The 25,450-nt window shown below is 38.3% G+C and overlaps 1 protein-coding gene across 1 annotated transcript; it reads right to left on the bottom strand.

The window, feature by feature from the left end:
• On the bottom strand, nucleotides 1-24,914 carry LOC114046247 (lysosome-associated membrane glycoprotein 1-like). The gene is made up of 9 exons (XM_027866507.1): nucleotides 24,807-24,914; nucleotides 16,348-16,466; nucleotides 15,187-15,409; nucleotides 14,929-15,084; nucleotides 5,519-5,724; nucleotides 3,688-3,810; nucleotides 1,818-1,884; nucleotides 1,542-1,712; nucleotides 1-1,065 (listed from the first exon to the last, which is right to left on the bottom strand). Exons 1-9 carry the CDS (start codon nucleotides 24,859-24,861, stop codon nucleotides 926-928), a joined length of 1,260 nt encoding a protein of 419 aa, XP_027722308.1. The 5' UTR covers nucleotides 24,862-24,914; the 3' UTR covers nucleotides 1-925.
• Nucleotides 24,915-25,450: the final 536 nt, after the last annotated feature.

Raw genomic sequence — 25,450 nt, 5'->3', positions numbered from 1 at the left:
GACAAACAAAGAAAAAGAATTTTTTATTAGCATTGTTACAGGCAATGCATACATATGAACTGATCCTTAAAGTGTACAACCCCAACCAAGCTTTAAGCAGATAAATCAGCAGAGTGAAATCTATATTGTACACATGTGCAGAAATAGGATCACCCTGGAACTTCAAACAGAAGAGTGAAATTCACTTTACAAAAAATGTAAATAAAAATAACACCCATTTTATTTTAAAAAAGTACCATCTCTTTAAGTGGCAGAGCATTAAAAATACCAAAGAAATATTTTGTCCAATTGAATTCCTATTATAAGGTCTGAATATTGCATTGCTCACCCTCTGCACATGCCAGGCATTTTCTGGTTTTTAAAGCTTAATTTAAAGAGTTTCAGAGCCCTGCCTTCTGTAGTACTTTAAAATGTTTAGTTTTTGATTTCTCAGTTGTTATTTGAATTTCTTAAGTGTATCAGCATAACAATTTGCTAACTTACATCACAGGGCAGCTATAAGTAGTAAGACTGAAGTTTTCCCTTTATGAGGCTTAAATCTGAAGTAAAGAATGAAATAAATGAACACCAGTCTTAAAAAGTTAAATGATAATGAAGTCAATGCCAATTTAGAAAAGCACTCTTAACCTTAGCTTACATGTCTACTTTGGTAAATATTAATCTTTAACCAGTTAGCAAAATATTTAACCAAGTTAGCAAAATTAACACCATCATTTCAGAAGATACTCTTTTGTGCATAGTAAATGTTGCAAGATGGACTTCACATTTGATAAAGCAGACTTTGATGGGGGGGAGGGGAGGAAGGGGACAGTAGTTTACAAGAAAGTGTGACTCCCTTTCAATACCAATTTAAGCTCAGGGAAATGAACCATAGGCTTCTTGCAACTACTGTTGATCTATAGTGGTGGATAAATAAGTGCAATCATTAAATTGTCTGATATCCAGCATGACTTCTCTTTCTTCCAATGAGATAAGCAATCAAGACAATGAGGACCAGTCCAGCAAGCGCGCCACCAACAGCTATGGGGATCAGCATGTTGTTTTCATCCAGAAGACATTCCTCCACTAAAATGAAAAGGAGGCATCAAATGGTTAAATGAGAATTTTTTTTCTCCAAAATTAAGCCCTTCTTTAAAAGAGACTTTGTAGCCTCATTCCTGACTTATATAAATATCAATTGCGGGGGGAGCTAGCTTGAAGAGGACAGCAGACTATACAAACCCAGCAAATACAAAGCAGAGCAAATCCATTCCTTCCATCACTAAAGAGCCATAATCCTTAAAGTAATTACACTGTTCCTAAACATTTAGTATAACTTAAGAGTTACAAAGAACTCTTAAATTATGCTATTTATCACAGAAAGAGTAATTCTCCACCCCATAGAGTCTAGATTTGAAAAAGAAAGGTAGCATTATAGAAGAGATTAAAAACAGGAATCTATGATCTTACTAATCCATAGGATCCCATCCTGGTAAGATTACTTTAAAGCTTTCGAGGAGACTACTGAAGACCTGCAAATATTTTAAATAGGTTTTACTTACCTGATCCAAATTTGTCACCTTCAACTTTGAAAGCCTGGACCCAAACTCTGAATATGTTGACTGAAAATGAGTCTGTGACTTGAACATTTTCTTCTGCATTACACTTGTAAGAATTCCCTACAGTGGCTTGTAGCTCCTTCAATGAATCATTGAAAGCTTCAAAAGTGGGTTCTATATAATACATAAAGTTTTTAAAAAGTCAAATATAATTCTGCAGAATACTAAGAAAAGCGTAAGTTACTCACGATCAAATGAAAATAAGAGTAAAACTCTTACGTTTAGCATCAGGCAAAGTTGTATTTAAGAGGATCCCTTGCAGGAAAAACTTGCTGGTAGTTGCATTCTTAAAAAAAAAAAAGACATTAAATGTTATACATATTTGATAATAAGACTGGTCAAATAGAACCCTGAGTTTGGAACCAGAATAAACCTACACGTGTTTAGAGAAGTCACAGCAACTATTATGAGGGAGATAAATTCCCTCAGCAAGCTCTTCACAGAATCAGAAGAATTAAGTAGTAACTTATATTTTGCTAAAGCAACATGGTCTAATGGTACTTTTCTTGGATGATGGTTCAAACAGAAAAGAAACATGAATAGGGAATGAAAGACTCATTCCATTATTTTTTCCATTTTTTTTAAAAGACCTGTGATTTCATTGGCATTTGTGATAACAACCTCCCACCCCAACAAACACTCTCTGGAATGTGTAGTTTTAAATTTGCCTAAGGTACAGGGAAAGTAAGTGACCGGTTCAATGTTACTAAGCCAGTATATGAGAGAAGTGGGATTTCAACCTAGTCTTTCTTTTTCTGAGGCCTCATACTATAATACCTATTCCTACCCTTCCTCATTTCTAAATGATTCCTAAATCTATTAAAAAAAATACTCCATATTATCAACTCAATTCAACAAGGATTTTTTAAGAACCTACAATGTGTTGGGTACCATGCCAGATGCTCAGTAGGAAGATAAAAAGAAAACAATCCCTTTCCCTCAAGGAGCTTGCATTCTACTGGGGGAGGAAGAAGAATTCCTGTGTAGTTATAGATATAATATATACAAAGAAAATATGGAAGTAGTTTGGAGGGGGTGGGGACAATTGGGGGCATCAGAAAAGGCCTTGTGTAAGAAGGGGCATTTGAGCTGCTTTGAAAAGAGCCATACTCAAGCTGAGGGGAGGCAGGGACTAAAGAAGGACATCATTCCAGGCAGAAGAGATAGTGTATGCCAAGGCACAGAATTGTGTACAGAGAACAGCAAGTGGGTCAGTTCAGTTGAACACAGAGAATATTAAAGGAATAATGCAAAATCAGGCTCCAAGGATAAGACAGGTTCTGAAAGGCCTTTTAAAAGGCCAAACGGAGGGGTTTGTGTTTTACCCTAGAGACAAAAGGGAACAACAAAAGTTTCTTAAAGTAAAAGTGTGGACAATGAGATTGCAGAGAAAAGCAGAAGTACAAATGAAAAGGTGAGAGGTGATAAGGCCTGAAATAGAATGGTGGCCGTGTGATTAAAAAAAGGGATGACTCTCATGCCAGTTGCTATCAAACCCTTTGTTCTCAGGACTCCTTTGCATTCTCCTAAAGTAATTGAGGACCCCAAAGAGCTTGTGTTCATGTCAATTATATCTATCAATATTTATCATGTTAGAAATGAAAACATCTTTTGTATCATTATAAAGAATTTTGACATTGAAGACTTCCCACACTGGACCATACTTTGAGAATTGCTGCTCTAGGATAAGATTCTCAAGAATTTTAAATTATTTTGTTATTCTGCCAGTGTCTAAGAAAAACTAAATCTAGAGTATACAGTCCCCCGTTTCTAAGTTTGACACTACTGCCTTACAGCAACAGATCCATGAATTTCCGGGGCCAAGGTCCTCAATTAATTCCAACATGACTATACTGAAAGATTGACTTGCTCCTCCTAAAATACACCTTTTGAAGCCAAGGCCAAACCTGTCAGCTCTTCTGTTTTCACCCTGAGTCATCTGAGGACCTCGATATGCAGTCACCTATCAAAATGATTCTTGCTTTTTGCTAAGACTTAAAACACCTAAAGATTGGCTAAACTGAAGCAAGTATAGTATCCCCTTCAAAGTCCTCCTCCATCCGCCCCTCTTCCAAGTGAAAATTATTACCATTCCAAAACGGAAAACAAGAGTGGAATTTTCAGTGTACAGCTCCAAGACTGCCACTTTCGGGCTACAGCTTCCATTTACAGCAGTCTTATTTGGGTTGATATTAAATATTCTTCTAACACTCTAATGGGAAAAAAAAGTTAGCTATTATTCCATGGATCATTTGTAGAAAAAAATTACATTACGGTTTGTTCTCAAACTGTTTCCAAATAAACTATTTTTTCTTCTTCCTTGCTCTATTATGACAAATGTAGACAGTGCCATAGAAATTATTTTTAAAATTAATGAGAAGTCTCTGAGCAAATCCCTAACACTACACAGAGACAGAAACAGCATGAAGTTATTAAAAAAATCTCTTCACAGGCATTACTTAATTTGATTGAATGGTGGACAGCTCTGAAAACCATTGTTTATACTCTGATCTATATCGACGTGGATAACAAAACTAGCTAAAGGATCAAATAACTGATCACACATTGAGGTTTTCCATTTTGGCTGTGTTTCTCAAGTGTTGTTTAAGTGCTCCTGTATGCTGGCCTCACTGTGGCAGTAATAATTTAACAAATATCAACCATATATGTACATCATAATATGTATAATATAGCAATATATTAATATAACATGTACATTAATAGCAGAAACTTCAACTACTTCTCCCATTCCTTGCTCCTGCCAGATTGTGTGCTCTCAATTAATTTCCTTCTTCCTCATTTTTTACTGTTTCTCCTATATCGTGATACTTTTTCATTCATTCTTTAGAAACAATCCTATGCTGTTATATCTTTTTAAAGACCAGCAGGAAGAACATATTAGAAAATGAACACATTAAAAATGTTAAAAGTATATGAATGTGCAGATCTCTGGGTTATCTCAAAAGAATTATCCTCTGCTGTTGTTGGTTATTCCAAAAATGTTGCTTACTAGTATAAAAGAATGAAGCATCCAGAGGTCTAACAAAAAAATGTCCATAGCCCACATCTCCAAAACTTTGGTCAGCTCTGGAGTCTAGAGCTGATCCTTTAATCAAGGGAATTTGCTCTGTGAAGTTTGGAGTCAGTCAAAGGGCGCACCTGAGAATCTAGAGGGCCACATGTGGCCTCCAGGCCACAGGTTCCCACACCCCTGCTCTAGACCATTATAACCCAGAATAAAAAAAGTTAGACACACACAATTTACTTGACTAGGGAAGCAAAAAGATGAGTCATTAATGAGTCCTAGGTAACCAGAGTCTGAGAAAAACTCAATTTTTCACCTAAAGTATTCACTTAGTACAGTATTGATAACTGTATTAAGACAAAGCTTGAATCCAGAAAATACCTCCCTCTGCTTCTTTACATAGGTAGGGAGGCAGGGTCAGCGGAGGAGGAGACTATTAGTGTAGAACAATGCACATACTGTTACATATGTTGGTTGGTTTGAAATGCTTTATCTCCTTTTAAATCTTTGTTAAAAGCGATTGCTTCTTTTGTGTATATTTGGAAATGAAGGTGACATAAAAAAGATCAATAAATGTAAGATTTTTAAGAAGACAAAGCTTATACTAGACTTAAAACTTGGAAAAGAATTACTAGTATCAATTATATAAAACCTAAATTTCTATATGTAGAAAAATTATCACATGCCAGCTGGGTGGCACTGTGGATAGAGTACTGGCCCTGGAGTCAGAAGGACCTGAATTCAAATAGGGCCTCAAACACTTGACATTACTAGCTGTGTGACCCTGGGCAAGTCATTTAACCACAGCTGTCTCACAAAAACAAATAAAAAAAAAACAACAACAAAAAACAAAAATATCTCACTAAAGATGTCATATGCAATGAAAAAAACATACCGTATTGTCTTTTTTCTCATAGGTGATGTTCAGTTGTAAGCCCATGCTGGCAAGCAGACAGGTTCCATTTGGGCCGCTCACATTATACTTGGAAACAGCTGGAGTTTCTGGTGTAGGAGGTGTGGTAGGTGCTGGTATAGGTGCAGTTGTTGGGTGTGTAGTAGGCACTGGGGCTGGGGAAGGTTTGTCCTGACTGCAACGAGTTTCTGGTGGAACAAGGAGAGGTTTGAATGTGGATGATGGAAGGAATGGAAAGTTCCTATTTCTTATAACCATTAACTCCCATAAAATCTAGTGTCTTTAAATAGGGCTAAACTTTGATCTGTTTAGATTCACAGGACTGGAAGAAATCATGAGAGATGAAGGAAATAACATATCTAAAGCCATCAGTAGAATTTTAAAGAGCTCTTGAGAAGGAAATTCCACAGCCTTCTTTGTTAGTCAATGTTAAATATTAAATACCACCTGTCAGAGAATTTTTTTAATACAAGTTGCTTTTGCTATAGTTTACCCATATCCTCTTAATCTATTTTAGTAGAACTGCACTCTCCTATGAATAAAAACTCATCTAAATCTGGAGAAAATGTCTGTTTTTCTGCTTAACCAACATGCCATTAATAATGGTAACAGCTGTCCCCGAATATTTGAATAGTTCACAAAGGTGGCTTTGTCTGTTAAATTAGGGTAGTAACTTGACCCCAAAACCCCAAAGATAATTAAAACCTTAGCTGAAGAAGAACCAGAATGATAGATGTTTTTTGAACAGAATAATACTACTATTTTAAGTATTTTAAATTGTCTAAAATAAAATACATTCAACTCACAAGGTACTATTAACTTCATATGATCATAATGTTTCTTTTTTATAATTTAGTTAATAAAATGTGAGGATTATCCAAAGAAAACACCAATGTATTACTGCTTCAAACTGTCAAGCTGTTATTCAGTTGCAAATAGCATCTACTACCCAAATATTTTTTTTGCTTTATCCTACCAACATTTTTTGTCAATTAGGCAGTGAGTATCTAGCCCATAGAATCTAGTCCATCCTAAGTAGGAGGAAGCTAATCAGTAACTCTCTCTGTTTCATCTCACACCTAGAAATTAATCATCTGATTAATAATAAAAAGTCCATATTGAAAGGCTTTGGGAAGATACAAGCTACTGAACTGTGCATACCCTTTCACACAGCCATACCACTAGTAGGTCAACACTCCAAAAGAAATCGAAGAAAGAAAAGGATCCATATGTACAAAAATACAGCAGCTCTTTTTGCAGTGGCAAAGAATTAGAAACTGAGGGGGTGCCTGTTAATTGGGGAATAACTAAACAAATCACGGTTGGTATATGTATATGACAGAAGGCTATTTATTGTACTATAAGAAATGATGAAGGGGATGGTTTCAGAGAAACATGGCCAAGATTTGTGTCAATTGATGCAAAATGAGCAGAATTGGGAAAGCAACTTATACAGCAACAGTAACATTGTAAAGACAAATAACTTTCAAAGACTTAGGAACTTATGAACATAATGGCCAATTACAATTCCAGAAGACTCAGAGAAGAAACATGCTTCTGAAGTACTGATTTTGAAACCTAATTTTTTTTTGACAAGGTCCATGAAAGAGTTTATTCTACAAATAAAACTTTAGAAAACACAAGTAAAATACATCCAATGGCAGTACAATAGAAATAAAAGCCTAAGTAGAAAACAGAAGTTTAGTGAGGACTATAGCTACTAAGAAGGAAGGGAAACAAGTATTTATTAAGTCCCTACCACAGGCACTGTGCGAAACATTTTACAAACATTATCTCTTTTGATACAACTACCCTGAGAGATAAATGCTATTAATTAATCCCCATTTTACAGTTCAGGAAACTGAAGTAGACTGAGATTAAGTGTCTTGTCCGGAGTCACTCAGCTAGTAACTCTCCGAATTTAGTTTTGAACTTAGGTCTTCCTGATTTTGGGGTCAACATTCTTCATTAGGTCTGTGGCTGCCTAAACCAGAGCAAAATCTGCTTACAAAGACAATTTGCAATTGAAATTTTTATCACTAATTACTTTAATTAATGTCCCATGCTTTAATTAACTGTCCCATAGTTTTTTCAGCCTTTCATATTTTTAATGAATCTTAAGCCTCTTTAAAAAAAAAAAAAAAACTTATAACAACCTCTGGAGTTGTATGCATACTATCACCATGTAATTTCAGGGAATGTGTCTTTCTCAGCTAATTTTAGTGTTAAATACACTCAAGACAACCTGAATTCTGAATTTGTATGTGTAAGGTGGTGCCCTACATGTACTGATACTGTTGGGTCTGGTAATGAAATTAGAGGTTTGTGCTTGTTAAAGCACTGCAAAGGCAGAGATCCTAACTTTCTCTAGAACAAAAAAGGCACCTTAGTCTCGTGGTTCCCTTTCCAAAGAAATATTAAATGGAGTGGTAGAAAAAAGGGAAAGATGGAAAGAAAATTTTGGAACTCGAGTCTTTATAACTATTCATGTAGTTATTCTGGATGTGAGATCTATGTCCAGTGATCACTGAACTGACATACTATTAGAAGAGCTAAATAACTTCAAGATTGGTATTTTTGTGATAAATGAAACTAGAAAAAAAAAAAGTTGCCACTAAATGGAGGTACAGCTTCATGGGCTCTCTTTGCCAGGGAAGAAAAAGAAGTAGTCTGAATCGGTTTCATGGGACACTTGGTCATCTCATTTTTTGCTGTGCCCTTTTAAAAACATGAACAAAAGATGAAGAAATACAAATTTATTCATCAACACATATTGGAGAAGAGGAGATGGTGGAATGAATGTGTATGGAGATGTCAGTAAATGTCAGAAATTATGGTTCAGATTTGAAGTTTTACTTCAAGGGCCAAAAATGTAAAAAGCACTCAGAAGCTTCATGTCAATGTGTCATAGGGGGCAGCTAGGTGGCACAGTGGCTAGAGCACCGGCCCTGGATTCAGGAGGACCTGAGTTCAAATCCAGCCTCAGACACATAACACTTAATAGCTGTGTGACTCTGGGCAAGTCACTTAACCTCACTGTCTCACTAAAAACAAAACAAAACAAAACAAAAAAAGAACGTTTTCCAGTTACTTATCAAAGGATGAGGGAGAGATACTAAGCAACGTTTAACAACTTCAGTCTGACTTGTGAAAAGTGAAAACTGGAAAATAGAAAAAAGACAACAATATAATGACTAGGACAGGGGTGGTGAACCCGGAGCCTCAAGGCCACATGTGGTTTCAAAGCCGAAGGTTCCCCACCTCTGGACTAGGATCTCCCCTGCTTCCTGCAACTTTAAGCAATGGAAAATAGCCACCGAACAAAGAGGCTAAAAGTGATCAGAGAGGCAGCTAAATGGCACAGTAGACAGAGTATCGGCCCTGAAGTCAGGAGGATCTGAGTTCAAATCCAGCCTCAGACACATAGCCCTCACTAGCTATGTGACCCTGGGCAAGTTACTTAACCCCACTGCCTTGCAAAAACAAACAAACAAAAACAAGTGATCAGAAACAACCTAAGCAAGCTAACATCTGCTCTCCTTCCTAAAGAGAAATGTGGCAGCAAAGGGCCACACTAATAACTGTAATGACTGTAAACTACTACAGAAGAGTGGTAAAAGACTACAGGCAGTACTACTGTATAAAATGGTGGGTGAGGGAAAAACACACAATGCTAAGAACATTCATACAATGCTAAGACATCCACAGATAAAACTGGCTGGATAATAAATGTAAATGGAATACAGTTTTCAACATTTCTATGACTATATTTATTATCAGTGAGAAAGGAACCACTACATTCGAGCTCCTAATACTTAGGCGCCCCAATGTGGTATAAATACAAATGGTAATTAAGATGATGCACAATGAAGTACAAAGCACCCTGGATCTGAAGTTAAAAGGCTGAAATATCATGGTTCTGCCACTGTGTGCCTGGGAAAGTCATTTCACACCTCTTGGGACTCAGCTTCTTCATCAATCAATAAGCATTTATTTAAAACACCTTCTATGAACTATGTACACTATGCTGAGCCCTGGAATACAAAGAAAAAGAAAAACACAGTCCCTGCTCTTAAGGAACTCACATTCTAATGGGAAACACAAAGTGAAAATCAATAGGTATGTCCAAGATATATACAGTGAAAATGGGAGGGAGTCTCAGAGGGAAGGGACATGAAGGGTGACTACAGGGAAATGTGTCCTGGTGAAGGTGGAGCTTGAGCTGAATCTGAAAAGCAAGTGAGAAAAGAGAAATTCCAGGTATGGGGACAGCAAGTGCAAATGTATGGAAGGAAAGAGATGGAGTGTTGTCTGGAAACAAGTTGACCAGTATAGCTGGATTCTAGATTCTGTGAAGGCAACCATAAAGACCGGCAAGGCACGCTGTGGCCAGGTTGTAAAGGGCTTTAAATATCAAACAGAGGAGTTTATATTCGATCTTAGAGGTAATAGGGAGCTAAAAGAATTTACTGAGGGGACTGGAGGTGGCATGGAAAGGCTGGGTCCAAAGAAGGAGAACATGGTCAGACCTCAACACCAGGAAATGCTCTCTGGTAGATGAGTGGACAACTTGAGTGAAGAGAGACAAGGCAGACAGGCCCACCTGTATAACGAAGGTACAGAGGACAAGATGACCTCTAAGGTCCCTTCCAAACCTCTAGGATCCTCTGACCTTTCTCTCCCTGCTGTGGTAGCCTCAAGGCAACAGGGAATCTGTAGATTCAAAAGTATAAGATAAAGAAATAGAGAAAAAGTAGGAATGGTTTGGGAGTACTGACTCATAGAACACAACACTAAGCAAGGAGGGAATGACAGGGACATAGTCTTCTTATTAAAAATATTTTGCTTCTTCAACTGAACCTTGGGTTAAAACAAATATTAACTCTTTAAAAATGCATATACTTCTATAAGACTAAGGAGGCTATATGGTATTAGTATTACTGAGATTTGGCTTATGTTGCTTTCCTTTTTAGATCAATTTTTCCTTACAGCAACCATAGTAATCCATCAGATGACAGAATGTAGTTATCTGGATGCCAGCTTTTGTCATCCACAAGCTGTTTAACTGAATTCAGAATGGAAAGGTAGGAAAGGAGACAGGTTAATTTTGCAGCATGAAGCTTTCTGGGAGTTAGGAAAGGGACAGGAGGAGCCTAAAATGAAAGTTGTAGAGAAGGGCTTAGAAGAACACAGGTTTGAATTTTAGTTCTGTCACTTACTAGCTGTTTAATTTTATAGAGATCACTTCCTTTCTGGGCCTTAGCTTCTTCACAGGTAAAATGCCTTTTTATTACTAGATAATCCTAAGTTCCCTTCTAGTTCTATGAACCATAAGACCGAGGTTCTGAGGAGAAGGAACCAAGTTTACCTATTTCCAAGTGTCTGTGTATAATTTTCATCCCCCTCAAAAGAGAAGTCTTATTTATGTCTCGTGACCTTTTGTTCCCAGGATCCCAAATTCTGGTTAAAATTACGGTTAAGGCTAAGAATGGTTTTTTTTGTAACCTAGTCATTCTATCAAAAACAGCAATGAATCTTGTTCCCTGCCAAAGTTTCCAGACCCCTTATTTTAGGAGCCCTTCTCTGGGTACACTGTAGTTTATCAATAACCATTTTAAAATGTATTCACAGAACCGACCACAATATTCCAGACGTGGGTCCGACCAACACAGAATACAATGAAATGACTACCCTCACTTATTCTGGACATCGTATATTTATGAACGAAGCTTGATCTTACAATGGTTTCTTGGCAGTCATGCACTCACATTTACTAAAAATCCTAGGTCTTTCCCCCATGAGGCCTGTTCTTTTACCACTGTTTTTGAAGACAAGAATAAGACTTTACATTTACACTTATTATATTTCAATTTGTTAATTCTAGCCCACTAAGATTTTTGTGAATCTTGATTAATAACTTACAGTTAGATTGTACCTTCCACACAGAAATCTTATGAGGCAGGTAACTAATTCATCGGATGACAGAATTTAGTTATCTTGATTGCGGCTTTTGCAATCCAAAAAATCTGAAAAGTATGGCTTTTGTCACTTCATCCAAATCAACAAAAGTATTAAATAAAACCTAGATCACTGCTGCAAAATACTAGAGACCTCTCTCCAGGTTGACTCTGCTCTATTAATCCACTTATTTGAATTGTCAATCAGTTGTGAATACAACTACACTACACTATCACCCAGCCCATAAATTAATATTTGGTGCCTGTGACATTCCTGCAAAATGAGGCAATCTTATCAAAAAAGTAATTACTTTACCAAAACTGTTGTCTATGGGGAAATATATCCAAAAGTTAATTTATAAAAATGAAGTTTTTGAACCCTAATAGATTGGGGGCTGACTTTTGCTTTTAAATTTACTAAGAAATCAACTGTTACATAAGCTAAAAGGGCTATTTTACAGAGTTAGGTGAAATAATAAAATGCATTTGGAGAAATAAAAGATGCAAAATATCAAGGGAAATGCTGGGAAAAGATAGGAATGAAGGGTATTGAAATAGTATTTCCAGAATGCAAGCTACACTATAAAGCAATAATCACCAGAACCATTCAATACTGGTTAAAAAAAAAAAAAAGGAAAAAAATAGGTCAATAAAACAAGACTAAACACAGAAGAATCAGAATTAATTTGAACTCAGTAACGCAGTATTTGATAAACCCCAAAATATATATTACTTAGGAAAGACAAGGAATTGATGTGAAAACTACAAAGTAGGCTGGTAGAAATTAGGTTGAGATCAATATCCAAAAGATGGAAGCAAAGGAAGGTAACAGTAAGAATAGAAAAACATGGCACAATTTTGTATGAATAGTATCAGGACAAAAATGGTAAATGCTGGAAAGACTGTAGTAAGATAGGAAAGATAGGCACATTAATGGATTATTGAGGGAGTTATCTATTGACCAGTCCAACTGTTCTGGAGAATATTTCCACTGAACTGAATATTCCCTTTGACCCATTGCCTGCACCACTATGCATATACTCCAAAGAGAAAAATTGTCTATATATAAAAATATTAATAGCAGTACTTTTTTTTAAGGCAATTGGGGTTAAGTGATTTGCCCAGGGTCACATAGCTAATAAGTGTCAAGTGTTTGGTCTGAGGTCACATTTCAACTCAGGTCTTCCTGACTTCAGGGCCAGTGCTCTATCCACTGCTCCATCCAGCTGCCCCCAATAGCAGTATTTTTTACAGTGGCCAAGAAGTGGAAATGGAACGCCCATTAATTGGTACTATCCATTGTGACAGATGAATGTAATGGGATATTATTGCACCATAAAACCTGTGAAGTGATGGAGAGCAAAGTACATAGAAGCAGAACAATGTAAACAATGATCAAAGTTTCTCCATCTTATGGGAAAAAAGGAAGGACCAGAGAAAAGATAAGATCACCAGGGTAAACAACTCAAGAGACAAGGCAAAGCTGTTAATTTCTTATTTGGCCTGATTTTGCTGCCAAGGAAAATACATTTTAGACTGAAAATGACATAACAATGGCTCGTGAGAAGTTGGTATCCCATAGAAATAAGGAGATAAAAGAAAATGTTGCTGCACTCAATGAGAATTAAATCACCTCACCCAAACAAACAGTATATCCTGTGATACTATAAGAACTGCCAGCTATGACTGCACCACTGTTTGTGAAAGCTGAAGGCAATGGACTAGAAGGGAGTCAGTAAACGTAACTCCACTCCACTTCTGCCACTAACCAAAGCTATATGACCATGGACAAACCAAAAATCTTTCTAAGCCTCAGTTTTCTTGTAAGCAACTCTCTAAGTCTAAAATTCTATAAAAGGTAGCAAACTTCCAAATTATTTTCTAGACCTACTCATGAAGATGAGGTGGTCTCTCCTCTATACATGAGACAGGGTTAGGGCATTTAGCTTGCTCTCATAAGGTAATGGGAACCAGGACTGAGGAGCAGTGGGGAAGAAGCATGGACAAGGTCTACTTCCCTGCCTCCTCCAAACAGATCTAGAAAATGAACTAGATTTCATTCTAATTGGGAAATCCAAGAAAAAAAATTACAGTGAGCCCTTTTTCTGGCACAAGTGAACTTTGGACATCAGAGCCATCTGTAGACACTGGGGATGGGATCTAGCAGGAAGGCTGTGTACCAGGTAAGAAGAGGTCTCGAATCCAGAAGAGAGGGGAATAAACTCATGCAGGGTACAGGAACAGTGCCAACTGGCACTTCTTCTGCACAATACCCAGTTCTGGGTCATAGATGCAGAGCAGAATGAGGAAGGAACTCATGTTTAGGGGTGGCATTCCAGGTTGAGGAATAGTTTCATGCCCTAGGTCTAGGCTGTGTTCTGAGAAAGCAGTTAGTTCAGAAGCAAGCAGCAGTTGTGTGGTTCTAACCCCAGGAGCAAAATGAGGTATCAGTTTCAGATTCCAGCCCAGTCTGAAGCCTGCACTGGCATAACCAGGGCAGGAATCCTAAACCAAAAGAGAACCTGCAATTCTGTCACTCTGAACCATCAGAACAGCCAGCTATTTACTGAATCCAGCAGGAGTCTACTGAAACTCCAAATGGGGCAAGCTCACACGACTACTGCTCACAACTAACCGTAAGTCAGGAATTTGCAATGTTCAGACTTTGTCCTGGATTAAACCACTTTGGGAGAACTAAAAGCTTGCAGATTCCCAATCTGAGATATCCCTGAGGTCTTGGAATAATACAACACTCAATATCCCAAGAAAGCAGCAATAGGACCACAGCTTCCCTCCAGAAGTGCATACAATTCAGCCCTGATATAAAGTCTGAAATGAGGAAGTAGGATGGGGGAATGAGCAAACAAAAAAAGAACCCCACAATTAAAAACTACTATATTGACAGGGAAGCTGAAGACACAAACCCCAAAGAAGGGAATCTACAAGCAAAACCTCAAAGGAAAACACAGCTTGGGAAACAAGTTCAACTACAGTTCCTGAAAGAGATGAAGCAATAGTTAAAAAGTATTAAAAATGATTTTTTAAAAAAATCAAATGAGAGTGCTAAAGGGAAAAACTAGAAATCTAAGAGCTATGAAAAAAAATGTAAAGAAAATTAACAGCTTGGAACAAGAGGTACAAAATGTTAACCAAGAAACAAACTTAGAATGGCCCAGAGAGAAGCTAATAAGATGGTACAAGTTCCCAGTACTTTACCCTTTTCATCAGTACTCATCAACCCTAATCTGAAAGGCCAATTTAGCTGAAAGCTGAGCTGGTCTGGCTCTACTTAAACAGTACAGTTTACCAACTTACTGTCTGCCAATATGAATGCTTATCCACAAATTATTTTACCCAGACATAGTGTGACAGGAACATAGTAATGTTTAGTCACTGCAAACAAGCCAAAATAACAGAGTAATTAAAAGTACTTACCTTCCTTGCTGAAGCTGTTATTTGAAAGGTATGCCTGAATGGTGACATCACTGAGGGTAACTGTTACATTATTCATAGTTATTTGGTTACTGCTGACACATCTGTATTTTTTATCTATGTCTGCCTGAATATCAGTTTTGGATTCCACACTCACTTCTGTAAAATAACAAAAACAAAAAAACACAAATATTGCATAATTTCACAAAAGTTCCCTCCCTAAATTTTCTCCATAAACTGATCAAATACATTTTTCTTTACCTTCGGAACTTTTACTTGCATTATGGAAGAAAGCTTCATCCGACAAGTTAAAAGTGAAACGTAATAGTTGAACTTGGTAACTCTTTGGAGTCCTTGTGAAATTCATAGTCAAAGTATGTCCTTTTCCAAAACCAATCACTAGGATGGGATTAGAAGCATTCTCTTTACCACAACTGCTGCTATTCAATACCACTGCATTTTGTGGAAGTTCAAAAGTTGTATTCTACAAGACAATTACATTGAAACCTTGTTAGAATAAAGTTTATTAAGTGGATACGTACCTGTGATTTGTTGGGGAGAGCTCACTCACTCATAAGGGAACTCACTCATAAGCGAACTCCCTCTATACCAATACAGATCAGCACTTGTCCCACAACACATATTCTTAGGTAAGATGCCTTTCAGAGGCTAAGTGATTTGACTATACACAACAGGTATGACCCAGAGGTGGGAGATGACCCAAGGATTCTCTGATTTCTAAGGGTAGCTTTTTATTGGCCACTTTACCTCTCTCACAAAGACCCTAAGTCAAAAAGAGTCCAAATGAAATATAGCAGCAAAAACATGATATAAAATGGTTAGCCTATTATATGTTACAATAATAATACTGTATTATAATGAAACACCTTGATATGTTCAAAGGAATGGCATTCCACTGTATTTAAGTAAAAAAATGAAAAAAACAAAAACAAAAACCCAATATTACCTGACAATAACATTCTGTATCTGCTTTCAATTACCGATACTTACAGTGAGAAAAATGTCTGACTTAAAATGTAATACATAAGCTGCCCATTTATTTTTACAACCTATTTTTTCACTGAAATAAGACTACCCGGAAAGTGCAGAGCAGACATTCATGCAAAGCATCAGCTTAAAGAAGAACCACTTCCAATAGAGAGACAGATCCCAATTAAACTCTTCCCGAAGGCAGGCTTTTTTTTTTTTAAAGCTTGTCATTTGGGTACACTTTAGTCAAAAAAACCCTAAGCCTCTTTACCCTTCCAACAATAGGTTAAAAATTGCTTTAAGAGTAAGAATGACAATAGTGTCAACCTAAGAGCTGGTTAAGAAAGAGTTGAAAGTAAACCATGGCTCTGGGTGAAGGTCAAAAAAAATAAGATGAAATTCAATGTTTGTTCAAATCAAGCCATTACTTACCACAATACCACTCTCACTGCTGTAGTTCACAAAAAAAGCAGCTGAGAAGTTAGCCATTATGCACGAAGTTTCAGTTTCATTTTTCACCACAAATATTGAAGATGCAACATGTATGAGTCCTGTTGACAATAGGGGGGAAAATCAAGAATTCAAATAAAATTATCTTTTGGAAAACAGGTCATTTCAAACTGAGGGGTGGTCCGTCCGTCGTCGCCCCCCCCAATCATGAATTACAGAAATTGAGAGCTGGAAGAAACCTCAGCAGTCACCTACCAATCTAATGCATACCTGAAGGAATATCCTCTATACTCAAAGAAACTTGAATTTCTGCTTTTTTGGGGGTGGAGAAAAGCCAGTACCTCTCAAGGCAGCCCACTCCCCTTTGACAGCTCTAACTGTTAAGTTTTTCCTGATGTTAAGCTTAAATTTACCTCTTTTCAACCTATTCTTCTCAAATAGGTTTAATCCTTCCCTCACTTGACAGCCCTTCAAATACTGAACACAGTGATCATGTCTCTTCTGTGTTTTCTCAAATACAGGCCCAATCCCTTCAAATGATCCTCATATCATGTCCTCAGACCCTTCACCATCCTAACCTCCTTCCCTTTGGACACTCTTAACTTATAAATGTCCTTTTTAAACCACGGTGTCCAGAACTGAACACAGTACTCTAGATGAGGTCTGAAAAGGGCGGGAGTAGGATGAAAATATCACCTCCCTATTCTTGGAAGGGATGCCCCCTCTTACTGCAGCCCAAGATTGCATTCACTGTTTTTGGTTGCTATATCACACCCCTGGCTCATAAACAGATTGCAGTTCACTAAAATCCTCAGATGCTTTTCACAATTGCTGCTAACCCCTGCCTCTCCCATCTTTTATTTGGGGGCTTGGTTTTTTATAGTTACCTATCTATTAGATTCAGACCTACATTCTAGCCTGTCAAGACTCTTTTGGATCCCCATTCTGTCATGTAGTATGTTAGCCATTCCCTCTACCTTTTATGTCTTCAGAAAATTTGGTGAGCATAATATCACTGCCTTTATCCCAATCATTAATAAAACTGTTAAACTGCACTATCTTTCCACTTTCAGATCCTTGGGATCCTCCACTGGATACCTCCTTGCCATGACACTGAACAGTTAACCATTATTCTAAGTCTAGAATGCCAATTAGTTCTGATTCTATATATGATCATGTAACCCACATGAATGGTGAGAAATATTTTTATCAAAAGTTTTATTAAAATCAACAGCAATATTGTATGATGATCAACTATGAATGACTTACTACTTCTCAGCAATACTATGATTCAACACAATTTTGAAAGAGTTATGATGAAAAATGCTATCCACTTCCAGAGAAAGAAATGAAGTATTTTTCACTTTATTTTTCTTGTTTTTTCCCCTTTTTTCTAGTCTGTGTTCTCTTTTGCAACATGACTAATAAGGAAATATGCTTTGCATGACTTCATATATATAACCTATATCAAAGTGCCTGCCTTATTAAGAGCAGGGAAGGGAGGGAGGGAATTTGGAACTCAAAAATTATAAAAATGAATGTTAAAAATTGTTTTTACATGTAATTGAGAAAAAGAAAATAAAAACATTCTTTAAAAAAAGTTTTACTAAAATCCATATAGAGGAGTTAGGTGGTACAGTGGATAGAGTGTCAGGCTTGGAGTCAGGAAGACATCCCCTTGAGTTCAAATCTGCCCCTAGTTACTTACTAGCTGTGTGGCCCTGGGCAAGTCACTTTACCCTGTTTGCCTCAGTTTCCTCATCTGTCAAATGAACTGGAGAAGGAAATGGCAAACCACTCCAGTAAATCCCAAATGGGGTCACAAAGAGTCATGATACAATTGACACTGAACAACAAAAATCCACATATAAACCACATCCACAGTATTCCCCACATCTACTAGTAATTCTGTCCTTAAAAAAAAAAAAGAAAATGAGGTCAATTTGGCAAGAGTGACTTGTTCTTGAGAAAGCCATGCTCACTTTTTATATTCACTACTTCCCTTTCTGGTATTCACCAACCACCTTTTTAATGATTTTCCAAGGAATTTAAGTCAAGTTCATTGGTCTACAGTTTTGTAGACTCTATATTCTTCCCTTTTTTGAAAAGAGAAACAAAACTTGCTTTTCTCCAATCTCATGGTGGCCCCTATTTTTCCACACAATCATTCAAATATCACTGAGTGTTGCACAATCACATCTGCCAGTTCTTTCAAAACCCAAGAATGTAGTTTATCTATAGGCAATGCTCAGATAGGTATCAAAATAATAATTCACCAAGAATAACTAAGTCATATGTTACTACCTCCTCATCTTTTTGTTGTCATTTCCAGGGTAAAACTGATTCTCTTTCGAAGAAGGAACAGAAACAAGAACCAGTTTGCTTTCTCTCTGTTGTCAGTTTATCATCCCATCCACATCAAGCAAAAGGTCCTATCTCCTTTCTTTGATCATCCTTTTTACCCCCCCCTTAATATAACTTAAAAAGCCTCAGCTTATTTTGAGGCTTAACATTCTTTACACTATTTTATGGATCTATGTAACTCTCTTATACTCATCTTCTGTTAACCTGCTCTCCTTCTATCCTGTGTACTTTTTTTTTTTAATTTAAGTTGGCTGGTGAGTTTCTTGTGCATCCAAATCAGTACTTTCAAAAAAAAATCCCATTTTTCTTCCTCATTGGATTTTTTCTCCTTTTGGGTCTTCAGAATTTCATTCTTGAGCATTTCTCATGCTTCCAGTCTTCTGACCTCATCAGCATCATCTCAATCTGCCCCCTCCAGGCATTAACGATCTTAACTGACAAATCTAATGGCCTTCTCTCAACCCGCATCCTTATTGACTTCTCTGTAGCATTTGACACTGAAAACTTTACCCACCTACACGTCCCTCTCCTTTCCAGGGATTTTCATGACACTGCTCTCTTGGTCCTACTCCTAGCTTTCTAACCACTCCTTTGGTCTCCTTTGCTGGAGCATCGTCCAAATCATGCCTCTGTCCTAGGCCCTCTCCTCTCTTAAGTTCTCTTAGCCGATTGTCCCACACACCAGAAATGTACTCCCTCTTCATTCTCACCTCTTTGAATCCCCTAGTTTCCTTTAAGATTCAGCTAGAAAGTCACCATCTAAATGAAATGTTTCCTGCTCACTCCCTAACTTCCCTTCCTTGAAAACATAAACTGTTTCTGCTTTTCTCTTTGTATCCCAACTGTTTAGCAAGCACTTAATAAATTCATTCATTCATTCACTCACTCATTGATTCATGTTGTTACCCTCAGAGAATTCTAAGGTCTTTGATACTGGTAACTTTTTCACTCTTGTCTTTTTTATCACCAGCAACTAAGAGAGAGACACACAGGAGGTGCTTAATAAATGCAATGGCCTATGGCCAAAAGTCTAAATACATGAGAATTACCTAGACAGCCACCCTGACTTTTAATCAGCCAAAGTAGTCAAATTTCAGTCTTTAAAACGAGGAGTAGAGCTGGAACTTAAATATATTCTGCATTCCATGCTTCCTTGGCTTGTGGATATGACACTGAACTTCTCTGTCTCATAATGAATGAGGAGGTCCTTGTGCTACAGTATACATGCTATAATAACAGTGCTGCTATAATAGTGGTGCTTAAATAGTGATCAAAGGTGTGGAGGGGTTGTTTGTCCCTACACTAAATAATCCCAGAACACTAAGCTTAAGCACTAATGTCAGCTTCCTTGCATACCTGATTTTCTAGAACCATAGCTCAAATTAGGTATGAGGTGGGAAAAAAGATTATCTCTAAGGTTCTGTGGGAGTGGTGAATTCAAATTCAGTCTAAAATGTAAGTCACTTTACCTGTTTACCTCAGTTTCCTAAATTGTAAAATGGGGATAATAACACCGCCTACCTCCTAGGTTTGTTGTGAGGATCAAATGAGATAATACTTGTAAAAGCACTTGGCACAAAGTACCATATAAATGCTTAGTTCCTTCCCCATCTCCCTAGAACTATTATAACCAATCTTACCAAAATTGTGCGAAATCAAAAACAAGCTTTGAGTGACAGTGGCCTGAGGGAACCTCTATAAGCAAAAAGTAATCAAATCAATTAAGAGTACCTACTATATGCTGTCATACTAGGGGCAGACATAAAGACAAAACCAAAACGTTCCCTGCCCTCAAGAAGCTTACATATTATTTGGGTGGGTCCTGAATTTTTGTTCTCTTAAAACTGGATACCTCTATATAAATTCAAGATAAACCATACTATGTCAATTTTCCTTCCAGAAGTCCCAAATACTAAATTTAAGTCCCAAGATGAAATAACCAATGAATTACTTATTCTATTTTTCATCAATTAATACAAAACTGACTTAAAGGAACCCTACAAAGTTCATTCTGGAACAGCCCAAAATAGAAGGATTTCCTATCTTGTCTGTGATCGCAAAAAGTCCCATTGTATAATTATACTTAATCCTGTTTATCTAAACGAGGATAGGTTGTTCTTCCTATAATTTGATCAGAACCAAGAACTTCTTGCTTGGAATACAATCACAGTTAGAATGCTTGAAACCAGGAGTGATGGGAAAAGTTGCATAAAAATCAATAAAAAAGCAGAAGTTTTGGGTTTGGGGTCAAGGTTCTAAAAGCTATATTGTGGTATGACCTTAATAAATTACTTAACTTGTACAAATCTATTTCCTCATATGTAAAATGAGAGGTGGGGATTAGATTAGCTCCATTACATCCCCTTGCAGCTTTCAATTCCCAGTCCCTGGGATACCAAAATATTATTAGAATGCTTATACATACACATTTAACTACACAGTTTTGATTTAAAATAGTCAGCATGGAAGAGAGGTTATCACATTTAACTATTAACCATGTTCATGTAATTTTCTAAAGAATAAATTTACAAAGTGGATAGAGCACCAGCCCAGAAGTCAGGAGGACCTGAATTCAAATCCAGCCTCAGACCAAACACTTGACACGTACTAGCTGTGTGACCCTGGGCAAGTCACTTAACCCCAATTGCCTAAACAAAGAAAAAAGAAAAAAGAAAAAAAAAAAGAATAAATTTACAAGTAGGTCACAATTCTTGCCAATATCGAAAATACTTTGTACAAGTATTTATCCTTAAGTCAGTGGACTATTTACAAATCAGTTTCCCACAGTTTCAGTAATATATTCCAATATATTAAGAAAGTTTGCTAAGGCACTTTTTAAGAAATCACTTAACTACCAAAATAAAAATGCTTAAGTGGTAATACTCTTCTAACAAAATCTAACAGTTTTATTAGATTTAGAAAGGTTACTACTTTCCTCCTCCGAACCATAATAAATCCATAATTTTGGTGTAGATAGGTATTTCTTCCCAACAGGTCTTTCCTGTCTCTTCAGGAATCCTCCTAGGAACATCTATCCAGTTTGCCTTAGGGTTTTCTTGTGAGCTTGTTAATATTTTTTTCCACGGGTTGCTAGACCTTTTCTCCTCAAGATATAATCCATCTCTCAACCACTCACTCCTTTTCCTGTTAAGTTTATCCTTTATGATAAACTAAGAAATTGTTTAGAAGTTAAAGGCAGGAAAACTAATCTCTTTCCCAGTCTATGAATCAACAGGAAAAGAAATTAGACACTAATGGTGACCTGGCTGAAATTGCCTATTTTATTTTTGTGTGGCTTTCTCAAAACCACACATTGCAAATAAGTAAAATATCCAAAATTACATGACAGCTAGCTTTACGAATGTATTTGAGGGAGAAAGTCAGAGGGGAAACACGTTTAAATAAATCTGTTAATGGTAGATGTCACAAAAATATCTCCTAAATAGTGTATACATAGTTATAAAATGGAAATCCACACCTACACAATTCTGAATATCATATGCACTAAAGCTCCAAATCCTAAAGTTGTACTTTTAGCAGAAAACCTGATACAAGTCTTCTTGTATCAAAAAACCTGATACAGGCCTCTTGATTTAAATTTAAATAAAAATGTTCCCTAGGCAACAAGGCCCAGCCCATTTGATTTCCCTTAGGGAAGAAAAAAAAACCCCAATCATTTATAAGAAAATTATTTGAATTGGCTAAAGTCTTCCAACTGAAAATAAATGCATACATAGTAAGTTTAACCAAGTACCTAGCACAATGCAATGCACCCAATGGAAAGGAAAAATGGAAAGACTATAATAAACCAATGAAGACACTGTAAACCTGTGGTAGATTATGCCTTCTCTTTCATTTAAGGAAGGGTCAATTGATTCTTAATCCATTCAAAAACTTGTCATAAGATTAGGAGTGATAACAGTAGTCAATGAAGGAATATAATTTTTTCCTTTTAATGTAGTCTAAAGGAGCTTTGCTTTTTGCTAGGCTCCACTTCACTTAAATCAAATTAATTTTATTTCTAGAAATTAAATTAATTTTAAACACAGGGTGTGAAAATAAGACTTAGCCTTTCCACAAAACAAGCAATTATGTAATTTTGAGACACACTTAACAAGAAAAGAAGTGAATGGTTGAGAGATGGATTATATCTTGAGAAAACAAGAATTCAACTCATATTATCAATATAGCATCTTATGGTCTATATTTGGAAATAAATTCGATATCCTCCATTTTTTTTGGGTGGGGTAAATAAGGAAGGACTTGCTGATCTCTACTCTAGCCTCATCCTCCAAACACTTTCAAGAGGCTGCCTGGGTTCTAGGAATTCAAGATCTTACTTCTGAATTCAGCAAAGGAAATAAGCTACTGGTGCATGACTAAGAAATGGCTTTTCCTCCCATATTTATACAGGTTAGTTCTGAAAACAACACGAAGAATGAAAGTTATAACACTTGTATGCATTTCTAATAAAAACACAGTAGGTACTGTATTGGTGACTTGACAAAAGAGCTGACTTGTTCAAACAACTCTACCTGTAACTAATTACACACAATGGCAAGGTTCACTGGTCACATGCAAAGGTTTCAAGTTTACTACTGGAACAAGGTCATCTCTGTACCTATAGAAGATTCAGAATTAAGTTAGTGTACGCTCGGTGGTGATTTCTGATTAAACAGGGTAAAGTTTAAGGCATATTTCACGTGTGTGAATATACACACACATTTATATACATTCTACCTTCCAAAAAACCAAACACATTTCTAACACTGATTTGCTGAGAACTTAAAGTAACGGGGGGAAGGGAGGAACCACCACATAGATAAGTAAACAGGTGATGGGGGGAATGGGTCTCAATATTTTGCTTAAGGTATGTTTTATAGGTATTATAGATGTATTTAGACTATGAAAATAGGTGCCAAATTCTTTCCATTTCCTTTCTCTATTCTTCAGTGAGTGCTTTCCAAGAAGTCCTTAAACTCTTTTTGAGGTTCAGGTGTGAAGCTGCACATATCATTTGAGAGGTAGAACATCTAAGTCAATAAGACAACTCATTTATTTGTATAGTGCTTTCCTCTCACAGCCCAGAGAGGAGAAAGGCAGTGAACAGTACTGTTCCAGTTTTACAGACAAGGAACTCAGGCTCAGAGAGACAAGTGACTTGCCCAAGAATCCCACAAGCTGTGGGAAGTGTCAGAAAATCAGAAACCCGAGTCTCATGACTGCAAGGCCATTATGTGGAGCCACTTCTAGCAGAGAAGCAAAAGCGTACAGCGTGCATGTTATAAAAAACTCCCAATCCTGGTTTTTGCAACCCCATTATATTTCAAGGCTGAACACGAAATCTCAAAAAATTCCCAAACCGACATTAATTTGGTTTCAATCTAATTTTAAGAACCAAAGAAAGGGAGGGGTGGGGGTGGTGTTGCGAAATCAAAGGCCGCACTCCAAGAGGCCCTGGGAATCACTTTCCTGGCCTCTCCCTGGGGAAAGCCACGGCATTAACTGGAGTCTCAACCAGGTGGGTCGATTTCTCCGGCAAGATCCGAACTTCTTACAGGCAGCAAGTGCAGGGCCCGCATGTTTTCCTTCGCTCTTGGCCCCGCTGACAAGGCCAGCAAAGACAACTATCTCAAAACCAGTGACCAATCGACAGATAAAATACGAGGCAAGGGCTTAAAAAAAAAAGTTTCGCTTTAGTTTAAATCTCAACTTAAAACGTTCTCCCTGGGGGGCTAGCAAAGGCCAAATCCGAGGCTCCAGTCCGTGTCCTCTCCTCAGGCCTCCGGGGCCTGGTGCTGATCGCTACTACTGGGGGGATTCGGGGTCATAAAACACCCGTTTATGCTACAAGGCGCCCCCCCCACCCCGTACCTCGTTCTGGCCCACATCGTCCTCATCCACTGCAGCTCCTGCAGGGCAGAGCCAACCAAGGCCCACGCCGGCCCGCCGGGCCGGAGAGAGAGAGCCAGGCCCGGCGCAGGGGCCTCCGTCTCCGCATCCCACCCCCCAGCCCGACCTGCGCCGGTCCTCTCTCTCGCCGAGGCCCGGGCCCCTCCCCGCCGCCTCCATCTTACCGAGAAGCAGCAGGAGCAGCCGCTGGGGCGTCCGGGCGCCACTAGGGCCAGCCATGGGTGCAGGAAGGAGTGACGGACGGATGGACGGATGCGGCGGAGAGGGCGCGCCGAGCGGGCCGGGGGCGCGAGACGCGCTCGGGAAAGGAGCTGGGCGACGGTTGGCAGTGACGGCGGCGGCGGCGAGGGGCCAGGGGCACCCCGACTTGCTAACCGCCGAGGAGGGGCGCGCTGGCGGGAGGGTGGAAGGGAAGTGGTGGATCGAGGGAGGAAGGAAGGTAGGGAAAGGGGATTAAGGGTAGAGCGGGGCAAATGACTCCCCAGCCGGCGAAAGAAGGAGCCCCTGCTGCTCCGGCAACCGCAGCTCAAGGAGACCCCGGCGGACAGCTTTGCCGGTCATGTGACCGCCGCAGCGATTCCGCCCCCCCATCCCCCCACGCTGTCACGTGAGCCCCTGCGGAGAAGGCGGGGGAGTGGGGGTGGAGAGCTCTCGCGAGATGACGTGTTCCGAGCGACCGGGGGAGACCGGGCTACTTTGCGCTTTTAAAGCTCGAAGCCCCTGCGCTCTCGCCGTTATTCCAGCCCGAGGCTTCCCGCTTTATCTGATGTTCCAGCTCCCCTCCAGTCCCTCCTTTCCCTGGGGTGGG

This window comes from Vombatus ursinus, unplaced genomic scaffold, assembly GCF_900497805.2.
Source record: "Vombatus ursinus unplaced genomic scaffold, bare-nosed wombat genome assembly UNPS02014781.1, whole genome shotgun sequence".
Taxonomy (NCBI): domain Eukaryota; kingdom Metazoa; phylum Chordata; class Mammalia; order Diprotodontia; family Vombatidae; genus Vombatus; species Vombatus ursinus.
This window is presented reverse-complemented; position numbering and strand designations above follow the sequence as displayed.